The sequence below is a fragment of the Trachymyrmex septentrionalis genome, unplaced genomic scaffold (genome assembly GCF_001594115.1).
Source record: "Trachymyrmex septentrionalis isolate Tsep2-gDNA-1 unplaced genomic scaffold, Tsep1.0 scaffold279, whole genome shotgun sequence".
Classification (NCBI taxonomy): Eukaryota; Metazoa; Arthropoda; class Insecta; order Hymenoptera; family Formicidae; genus Trachymyrmex; species Trachymyrmex septentrionalis.
Window position 1 is genome coordinate 299,815 of NW_017305440.1, and position 12,054 is coordinate 311,868.

General features: G+C 28.6%; 1 protein-coding gene across 2 annotated transcripts in view; it reads right to left on the reverse strand.

Moving 5' to 3' along the window:
• LOC108749241 (extracellular serine/threonine protein CG31145) overlaps positions 1–12,054 on the reverse strand; it is a 168,223-nt gene that overhangs the window by 1,070 nt on the left and 155,099 nt on the right. Inside the window, exon 5 of one of the 2 annotated variants that reach the window (XM_018487807.1) lies at positions 3,209–3,336. The exons of the other annotated variant lie outside the window; for it this stretch is intronic. Coding sequence (XP_018343309.1) covers positions 3,209–3,336 — 128 coding nt within the window. The remainder of the gene's footprint in view (positions 1–3,208; positions 3,337–12,054) is intronic. 2 annotated transcript variants of the gene reach the window in all.

Consider the following 12,054-nt stretch of genomic DNA (forward strand, 5'->3'; position numbering starts at 1 on the left):
TTTATTTGTTTGTTTATTTACGTTTATATTTCCTGTTTTAGGGTCAATGCATTTAAGCAATTTACCCGGGGTTTGGAGATCAAGTTGTGCGATTAGGATTGTTCGGTGGGGAGAGTGGAATAATTGCTCGGTAGGGTAACCTTGAATCCGGTGCCAAAAAGCTCACGAAGCTTATAGGCGAGTTTACGTGGATCACCCTTTTGAATATTTCGATAATCAGGGAATAGAAGAGTGATCTCCAACGGTTGGAGGGAATATCCGCTTTTGTTAGGTGGGCTTACCGGTTTTTTCTGATCTAATAATTGTGCCAATTTCTGGAAAATTGGGGGAAAGGATCGTGGCTGGAATTAATAGCTGATTTGACTTGATATCTCAATCTCTTCTCCTGTTGTCTACGTTCGCCTTTAGTAGGCATGGAGGTAACGCGAAAGAATTATCGTTGTTCCGAAGGAGTGCCGAAAAACGGGGGCCACGTTATTGGCAGCGACAGTCGTGACAACCCTTCAGATTTTGACTCTCTTTTGAGGAACTGTTATTAGACGAGGGGCCACGCTATTGGCAGCGACTGGTCACAACAATTCCTCAAAATAACGAATTCTCCGTAGAACAGTATTAGACGGGGGCCACGCTATTGGCAGCGACAGTCACAACAGATTCTCGGATATTCGTATACCTTAATGAATTTGAAATAGAGCAGAGATCTAGGCTTCAGCCGAATTGTTTTAGTATAGTCGTTTAATAAAGAAAAAATGGTTACAATATAGGAATAAGTTCCGGAGGTTAGCGCGGGGATAGCTCTTACCCACTTCCAAAGTACAATAGTTTTCTACCTTCGCTCTTAGTTTTCCTCTCTCTGCTCGTTTCTGCCTTCAGCAGCTCCTTTTATACTTAAAAATGAGTATGGGAGTGTCCTTTCAGGACCACTCAGTACTCCTTGGAATTTGGTAGGACCTATGCCCGTGCTTGTTTCCTTAAGGCAGCAGGGCTCCGCGCAAGCCCCACTTCCGGCACTATGAGTCTAGTTTTATCTTAATAACGAGAGTTTTAATAATTTATAAAGGTTCGATCTTACTTAACTAATTTCCTTATGCGAGGCGAAGTGTAATGGCATATTCTAGATTATATTAATAATACGTATTTTAAACTGCTACCGTCAAAATATATATTATAATTTCGTGATTCTTGGATAGATTTTAGTTCCATTAGAAATAAAAGGAAAAAATAAAAGATATTCATTCTCGCAGTTGGAAGGTCTTAATTTTTACCATGTACTATTACTTAATTATTAGGCATATACTATTGTTTAACATTTTTCTGGAAAAAGGCTCTCAATGGAAAAGATTGTCGGTTAGGTATTTTTTGTCTATGTGACGCATAAGGTTTACGAGCGTGAGCTATCTGTTTGTTTGGAATGTTCACAAAAAAGGAACTGAATAGGTCCTTCTATAAAAGGGACGGTTACAAAACTTAAAAATGAAATACTAAACTAGAAATAAGATAAATCATATATTTATAATAAAGAGATAAAGGGTTTTATCGGGATATAACATCATATAAAATATAGAGATTCTTCCTTCTAATGTCTACACACTAGACGCAATGAGCGATGAGCGACGAGTGACATCTAATAAAGTTTTGTTTTACATTGTCATATGCGAAAAAGCAGAACTTTTATTGAATGTTGCTCGTCGCTTATCACGTCCAGTGTGCAATAAGCATAACGTGTTCACTATCGTTTGATCGACTCATTGAATTCGCCATTAACGACTAACTCGTATTTAATAAATGAACATCCAATCTTGATGCTTATCAACCCGTGGGTTTTGACTTTGGTTAATTCCGCGCATTTTAAACTTATTTACTTTATCTTTCCTTACATCTCCGTCTTAATTCTAAGGCCGTCACAATCATGGTCTTCTATAGGTTTAACTCTACGCCAAGATTTCATGTTTGCACATTTTAGTATCAAACATCTTAGTATCGGTCGCTAACAAAGAGCTGGAATTTCTGTACATCGCTCAAAACATAACAATTGTTTCAGTCATTTATGGATCGATTTCATCTTATTAGACATACTGATTAAGTATGTCAAAATTCCTCATTATAATTAAATCGTCTACCTCATATTTGCTTGTAGGTTTTCGCTTTTGATTTACATGTTGCTCGTTATAAGATTGAGTAAATCCGTTCTGCCACTTTATATACAAGCCTTGATTATGTATAGTGTTCATTGATACGGCCTTTATTCAATACATTTTCCTTAATACAACCTACAGTAATCTACCTGCGTTACTCTATTTTAAATATTATAATAAAATACTGGATATATTGCTCCTGTTGATTTGCAAAATATATTATTATTATAAAGGCAAATTATTAAATGTATAATTTGCTTTATTCTTTTAGGTTAACTTTTCTTGCTACTGAATTCCTAGAATTCCTAGAGCGAATACGGGAATTGAATTATTTGACTTAGTCATTCCCTTAAGCTGAAAACAAAATGATGAAATTCAGAAATCTATCTTTAAGTGTTGTTATGGTCTTTACTGGACATACTGTACCTGATAGCAATGTCATTATCCAGAAAGCACAGAGAGTTCGAAAAGAATTCAGTCGTACGTTATAAATTCTGAATTCATTGTGAATTGCAAAAAAAATTCTCTTTTTTTTGAAAAGTTGTGAAAAGAATTCTTTTTGCATTTAAAAATTAATTCAAAATTGATAACATACGACACAGAATTGATGACAACTGAATATTTCTTTTATTCTTTTTGAATTTTTTATGATTTGAGTAATCATTAGCCACATATTGTGCAAATTTTATTGAAGAGTAGAAACATTAAATTTACTATATAATTTGTAATATTTGTCCTCATTATATATGTATATGTATAAAGAATAAAAGATTAATAGAATATGATAATAATAAATTTCTAATTGTATACATATATGTGTCATATTGTAATGTTTAAAAGAATTGAAATACTGAGCATACATATAATGAAAGAGTTAAATAAGAACAATTATTTTTATTTATTTCAAAAAAAACTGTCGAATTGCAAGATAAACAATGTCCATTGATCAATGAGATATGCAATTCAGAACAGTTAACAGTATAGGTTTGACACCGTTAAATTCGACCTTATCTAAAAAAGAAAAAAGAAAACTGCGATAAGGTGGATTCCGCAATTTGGGAGATGCGTTTTACTAGAATTACTGGGACGCGTTCGTGAATTCTTGCTTTGATGCGGATTCGCGTTTTTACAGGTTGGACGATAAATCCGATGTCCAGCTGTCTGGATTTCGCGGACGTCCAAAGTATTGGACATGGAAAACCTATAAATAATGTCGAGTGTAAGATTAATACTAGAATACAGATTAAAATGTTTATAATCAAATCATTCGTTTCTGTTATCGATGCCTAGTTGTCTAGACAAACTCACAAAATATTTGATACTTGCAAATTAAATTGTAATTGCTATAGAGGATATCGGATTAATTGTTATACAATTTTTTATCAGAATTTGTATTCGGACCAATGTATATATTTAATCAATAGGAAAGAAATCTTTAACAATCGAATCTGAAGCTACTTAAATACTTTAATATTACATTTGTCGAAAATTGCGCGCCGAATTGATTTTTCGAACTTTTAAAACGTAATTCTGACAGAACTATAGTAGTAATAATTTGATGAGTATTAAATTATTATATTATTACTATAGTTCTGTTGGGATTGCGTTTTAGAAGTACAAATAATCAATTCGACGCGCAATTTTCATAATGACATATGCAGTATCGAATTATTTAAGCATTTAAGACTCAGCTTCGATCGTTAAAGGCTTTTATTTCCTATTGGTTGTGTACATGGGGTCCAATAAGTTTCTTTCTTTAATATTGTACACATTTAAATCAATGAATAACTATATTCATACAACTATATAAATATATTGATTTAAATACATCTTTAAGTGTAGATTGTTTTTTTTTTCGATAAACTTTAACTTATTCTCTTATTTTCTTATTCTTTTACTTTTTTGTTTATCCATTAGATAAATTATCACGTAGTTTATCCAAAGATTGAACAACCGATTTCTATCAAATAGTCAATTTTTAAAGAATTTGTATCGATATGTTTTCCAATTGCTTAAGAATGTTTTATACATTGGGTCGTCCGGAAAGTCCGTGTGTATTTTCCGCACGGACTTTCCGGACAATCTTGGGTTATCCGGAAAGGTTCGTGCGAAAAATACACACGAACTTTCCGGACAACCCAATACATATTTTCAAAATGATAATAAAATTATGAAAAAGATTACAAATTATCCTAAATCACATTTAAAAATAATACGACAAATTTGATAATGAATTACTATCTGGATTATAAGTTATTTTAATAAATATAAGTAATATTTTTTTAATTTATGCTCTAATAAAAATATATAGAAATGTATTATAAAATAAATAATAAAAATCAATTTTTATAAGTAGGGGAGACCGGAGCAAGTTATTACAATTTTTGATTAGCAATTCTTTCCGTACTAATATATACATTTAAATTAATGAATACCTATGCATTGCTTCAAGTACGTCTTTATCTAAATAATCAATTTTTTTCTAATTTGTATTTATGTCTTTAAATACTGAAATTTAAGATTTTCTATCAGTAGGTAAATTGTAACAACTTACCCCACTGTGTGTGTGGGAGAAGTTGTCCCATTTAATTGAAATATATATATATATATATTATATATATATATACAATATATATATATATATATACAATATATATATAATATATAAGCAAATTCAAGATTATAATGAAATCAAACACGAAATACTTCACAAGGAATATTTATTTTATATAATATAAAATTAAAAAATATATTATTACAAAAAATTTTTGCTTTAATTAGTTATTGAAATTAACGTTGGAAACATTTAACAAAATTGAAGGACTCTTATTATACAAAATAAATAACAATAAGTAAAGGGCAAAGAGTCAGCACGTTTTGTTTTTAAAAATAGTCATCTAATTAAAAGAATAAACTACAAATAATTATACTTAAAAAAATAAAATCGAAGAAAGAGAGTAATAAAAATAAAAATAAAAGATACATAAAGAATAAAAAATAAAAAATAAATAAAAATTCCGTAACAAGTTTCGAGTACAAGATGGAGCCCTCTTCAGACAAATATCGGAAAAAAAAAAGTAAACCGCAATATAAATGTTCGCAAATTCATCGCAAGCACAATTCGGGTGAGTCTTGATGTAGAACTCGACAATATTCACGTACGATTACACAGTCGCAAGTGTATCACATCTCTTGGAAAAGTTCTAGTAGATAAAAAGATAAAAAGACTTCTTACGAAAAAATAAACACAAAAATTAACATAACGGAATTTTAGTAAGAAATAAAAACTCACTAAAAACATATGTAAATTGTTCAAAACAAGCGTGTCATACAAGTATAAAAAGTCTATTGTAATATGTAAAGACAAGTCAAACTCTATTTACAATAGGTATATATGCTTTATGAAGACTTTCCGTGTCGGTTTGTAAATTCAAGCTATTTTTCTGCTTTTTAATATTGAGCATCTCAGAAATTAAGCACTTCCTAGCAAGGCTCTTCATCTAGAATTTTAACCCATTGGAAATCATGATTTTTCTTTTTCAAAGAAAATTTTTTTCTTGGAATAGATAAGAATAACTGTGAACATCTTATTTATTTGTCATTTATGTAATAATTTCTAAATGTTTATATACAATAAATTTATATTTTATATCGTTTACTCATTATATTCATTACAATAATGATACTCGATGAAAAAATGTTTTAAACATAATGACTTCTTGCATAAACAGCTTACTATAGCTATATTATTGCAACCTTTGATATCACACGTTGTTGAACTTTTGTCGAAACTAAATTTTACTGAATTTTCAAATTCTTCTGGTCTTTTGTTTGTATAACCACTTTTAAATCACAAATATTTAAATAAGTTGTGATATCGCGAGGATGACAATTGATTATGTATTAGAGATTGTAATTTTATTATATTATTTTGTTCATGTAAATTTATATTACTTTCTAATAATAAAACAGTATTTGAAAATTTTTTAGCAAAATTTTTCCACATTCTAAATCCGTAAACATCTAATGATTGTATTTTCCCTGTAGTGTCTTTCGGTATAATTATAGTAATAATATGTTTTTCTGCAGGTATTAAATCTGAAATAATATTGGGACAATGTCCAATCCATGAATCGATAAGAAGAACGCTATTAGAACCAATGTTTGAAAAATAAGCTTCTTCTAACCACATTTCAAAATGGTCTGTAAGAAAATGTATAAATGTTAAATTAATAAGTAGTAGTAGTTTATTACGTGCTCACCAACGTGATTACACGGACTTCCATTAAATACAATACATCTTAAATATACATATACATTTCTTGCTTACTTGCTAACTAATCTACACATTCATACTCACTTTCATACTCATTTACATTTTATGTCACTCACTCACTCATGTCGGTCTCACTCACTCACTCTTTCTCTCTCTCTCTCTCTCTATACATACCTACATATATATACATACACATAAAGTAGCAGTAGTAGTAGTAAAAGTTTATTACGCGCTCACCAACGTGATTACACGGACTTCCCTTATATACAATACATCTTAAAAAAACATCTACATTTCTTTCTTACTTGCTTACTAATCTACAAATTCATACTCACATTCATACTCATTTACATTTTATGTCTCTCACTCACTCATGTCGGTCTCACTCACTCTCTCTCTCTCTCTCTCTCTCTCTCTCTCTCTCTCTCTCTTCCTCTCTCTTCTTCCGCGCTGCCTCTATCATTTGCATCCATTCATACCCTCTTCCATCTTCGTGCAACACCTCTATTCTATTCCATCTTTCCTTTTTAAGTAACACACATTCTTCTTTCATGTGTTTTATATCCTCTCTCTCTTTTTCGCACACTCTACATTTTCTCTCTTCTTCATTCATCCAAAACATATTTCCTCTTTCTTCGTTACCACATCTCCATCTCGCAATCATCTGCATCTTCTTTCCCTCTCTCTTTTTACTCTTTCTGATGTATTCCGGTATTCCTATTACATTTCTGTAATTTTTACACGACCTTGAAGTTCTCACCTCTTCTCCTCTCTGCTGCATATCTACTTCTATATCTCTTTCTCGTAATCGCTCCCATTTTCCCTCTCCCCATTCATTAAGCGCTTCCTCGCTTACCCCCCCTCTCCATAAGTACTCCCTTCTCTCTAGGCTTTCCCTTGTCCATTCTTCCTTTCGTTTTTCTCTTTCCTCTTTCCTCCGTTCTACTATACTTTCTCTCCCTATCTCTCCTCCTTCTCCTTTCTGTATTCTCTCTTCAAACCTTCCCGCTCTCCACCCCGTTTCCACCCTCATTTTGTTCCTTTTCAATTCCTCCCTAACTATATATCCCGGAGTACAGCTCTTCACCCCCAGTATCCATCTCAAATATTTTTCTTGTAAAGCCTCTATTTCTTTCCATTCCTTATACCCCCATATCTCCACTCCATACAAAAGTATTCCTTTCACAATACTGTCAAAAAGCTTCAGTCTCCACCTTACGTCCCCCTTGAACTTTCTCTAAATTAATAAGTATTTTATGACTGTTATGAGATTCTTAAATAAAATATAAAATATATCACAGAAATAAAACTTATAATTTCATTATATTATTCCGTTTGTGCAAATTTATATTTACTTTTTAATAATAAAACAGTATCTGAAAATGTATTGTAAAAGGAAATTTACGTAATTATCTGAAGCCATTGTACCAGATTTCGATGCTTTTACATTTATTGGTGTAAATAAGGTTGCTTGTACTCTTGGTTCAAATATACTATTAGTTTCTTTCAATACAATAAATAAAGGTGACAGTAAATTTCCATTACACCATATTATTGGTTGTATGATGTATGAGTGTGTTGTTGATGATATAGATTGCACAACACACTCTACTTTCTTTACTCCTTCATTAGACAATGACCTTCCAGAATGAATTTCCAATTGGAAATCACTTTGATCAGAATTAAAAACATTTTCAGATCCAAACTGATCGATAAGTGATTTAACTGTTTTCAGAAAATCATCAGCTGTATTTTGCAAATTAACGGAATCTTCTATTGTTCTTCTAGTTATAAATTTTGTAATTTTTCTCGAAACAATTCGGTGGGACTTTTTGAATCTTAATACCCAATTGAGATGCTTTAAATATAGAATTTAAATTTCTTACTTCTTCTTGAGCTTGTAAAACCTATCTTTGTAAATCGATATCATGAACTATGAATCCTGATTCAACAGCTGTAATAAATTTATTATGTGTAAATTTGGGGATGTAAGATAATTTTTCTATATGATTTCCATCTGAATGTAATTGTTCTTCCCATCATCTTAATTGACATTCAGATAAAATTCTTCTAAATTTATTTTGCATTTATTTTAGCGGACAATTCCTTTTATTATTATTTTTTTCATTAATATCCCAATTCCGCCAATACTCAACAGCTCGTCCTTTATAAGAACTGTCAAAGTCTGTGACATCATTTGAACATTGAGTATGAGAATTTAAATTATCTTCACTCCATGTTTCTTCGTTATTTTCAATTATTTCAGAATTATGTAATTTATAAGGTTCTTGATAATCGAGATAGATTACTTTCAATTCATTATAGTGAAAAATGCTATCCAACAATAATTTTAGTATGTATTCGTTTAATTCTATTTCTGTTTCAATGACTGGTTTCTGTTAGATATACTGAACTTATAGATGCTAATAAAAGTCTAACAACATTAAGTAGATTGATAATCATCTAAAAATGTTAAATTTTGCTTTGTATCGTAATATAAAAACAATTTAACAAATTGTATAGATATGATTATGTGTACGAAACAACTGCATTGATTGAACGTAAGACTGCTACGTGAATATTCTTATACTGTCCATTTATTATAATTATATTATTATCTTAAATGTATATATGAACTTATATTACCGCACAGTTATTCTTATCATCTATTCCAAGAAACTTATCTTTTCTTTGAAAAATATGTAACGACTCTGACATGTGATTTAGAAGGTTATTTTTTATATCTCATTACACATGACGATTCAGACGCGAGATTTTCTAACAATAATTTAAATATACTTTATATATATAGTTATTAAATATATATTTTCTAACAATTCAATGTATTTTTAAATGCAACAATTTTTTAAAAATTTATTTTTTAAACATTCAATCTTATACAATAATTTTATTATAAAAGAATGGATTTGGAATAAAATTATTTTTAATTTTTATTCGTAGAAGAAATTAATAGGTCAATTCTAAGCAGAATCGTAAAACTCGTAACTTGTTCTCGTAAAACTTATAAAAACTTATAATCAGTATTCTCTAATTTTATGCGTATGTATCGTAAGACATATGTAAGATTATTCATAAATATTTATAATTTTTTGTAAATCTTATGCTAGTAAAAAGCTGTCTGTAAAAATATCGTATGAACACTTCAAAATTCTTATAAATCTTACGAGAGTATGTTACGAATCTTACAATTTTGTTTAGAATTTAGGCATAAATGTCAAAGAAATAATAACAGGGTTAATATGTATATACGAGTATATCTTAAAAATATTATATATTTAGAAAATCAAAATACATATATGTACATACATATATATATTGTATATAAAATTTAAATGCATATACCATATAATAAAGCATATAGAAAACTATACAAATTTTATTTAAGACATTTTTTCAAGTTTTTATATATTTTATTGTTCCGACGACATTACTTACACATATGAGCATGATTATGTATATACGGAAGCATTAATAATTAATTCTCTAAAATGATATGTTGTAATATAACTTTATTATACATGGTTGAATTCGTAAAAAAATAATCTTTAATTTGGTAAAAAAAAATTGAAAAATTTAAGAAAATTATGGGGGTATTTTGTTAAACAAAAGAATAAATAAAATTTTTTTTTCTATAACTTTAAAGTACTCTTGAAACGTACAACTTTTGTTTAAAAAATTTTTTTTTATCTTTTATACTTCCGACGATATTCGTTGAAAGTTGAAAGAAAAACCGTTTTTTTAAAGGGGCGTTTCACCCTTTAAACTTAAGTTAGCGCACGTATAAAAAAATACGTGTCTCTTAGATTTTCGTGTTTAACAACATATCTCATGGAGAATCAAATCGGTTCCGGACAATTGTGAATCTTCCCTTGTAAGTAAAGTTGTAGAGTATCATAAGAATACACATATAAAAATTCATAAAAATGTGGTGCCACCTAGACAACTAAAAAAATTAACTGTAACAACTTACCCCATGTAACAATTTGCCCCGGTTTCCCCTACATTATGTATTCAAGATTATTTAGAGTTACATTGCGATGCATGAACTAGTTATTCAGTAAAAAAAACAAATTTTTTATTTGTTTTCTATCTTTGTAACTAATCAGTGAATCACAATGGAACTTTGCATAAATTATTTTGAATATTTAAAGTATTAAAAAAAAAAATGTAAATTTTTTTGTCAGTTAAAATTTTAATTTTTAACAATAAAAGTAATAACAAATAAAATAAATATATAAACTATAAAAATGTATTATTAAATAAAATTATAATCTTATTCATACAACTTTCATATATATAGTTTATTTGAAGTGTAAATGTTAAACATATTTCCAAATTCAATTTTCTTTGCAAGAACTGTTCGTCTCTAATACATTCATAACACATTTTGATATAAACGTATACAGGAATGCACAAGTGTAGCTTTATGCATGATTCAATTGGAACAAAGTGTGAACAAACTGATGTGTAAATTGTAATTTCCCCTCATTATATTTTAGTCAATATATTTCGTAACAATAAATTAAAAAGTTGTTATTTTTTCTTAAGAATTTTAAATAATTGACAATGGAAGAAACTACTCAACGTTGTGTATAACTTTTTGCAATAAGAATGATTATCTCATACATGTTTATATTTTTATAATTTTTATAGTTACTGTATAATTAAATATTATAAGTTATATCACGTAATTATTATAATTATGTATATAATCACAATTTTTATGATTTATAAAAAACTTGATATCTTAAGAATTTAAAATTAAAGCAACCGCAACTGTGAAACTAATTACTATTTATTACTATTATAGTTATTGTTTATTTGTGGATATTATCTCATGACATCATCAGAAAAGATAAAAAATAATTTTATTTAAATCGTTGAATTATGAAATGCATTTTTCTTTCTTATTCTATTTTTAGTCTAAAAATTTATCCACATAATATACAATAAAAATTATTCATTAAATTTGATCTAAATTTAATAAAACGAATGGTTGTTCAATCTCAGTTAAAATAAAAAAAAATTTTTACTTTCCTTTTTAATATTTTTACAATCAAGATTTAAAAATTAAAAATTAATTTTTATTGAATATTACGAGTAATTTACATATGAAAAATGTTCTGCATTTATTAGTTTATTTATTTTTATTCCAACTACCATTGCCGTGTAATGTGATTATGAAAATCTCTTTACAGTGGCAATAGTTTTGTTAAAATACTGCGATTTAAAGTTGTTAACATTATTGTATACGTTTTAAAGCTTCATGTGCTACTTGGGTGACATATACTCTTTACTGCAAAAAAGTTGTACAACCAAATGACTGCAACATTATTTTTAAGCCTAAAATTGTCCCATTTTAGCTACTAAAATGTTTGTTACAATATCGTAATGACGTTGTGACCGTAGTTGTGCTAGAAAAAAAAGCTCTAATTTAAATTGCGATAACATTACCACAAACATTTAAAAATTTCATGTGCTTAGAGAGGAAATCTTTTCATGGTCTATAAAAATTTGCAATAAATTTGATATTTATATATAATTATTATATGTATAAACTTACATATATAATTATACTTGTATATAATTTTTGTACATACAATTATATAAAATTATATATAA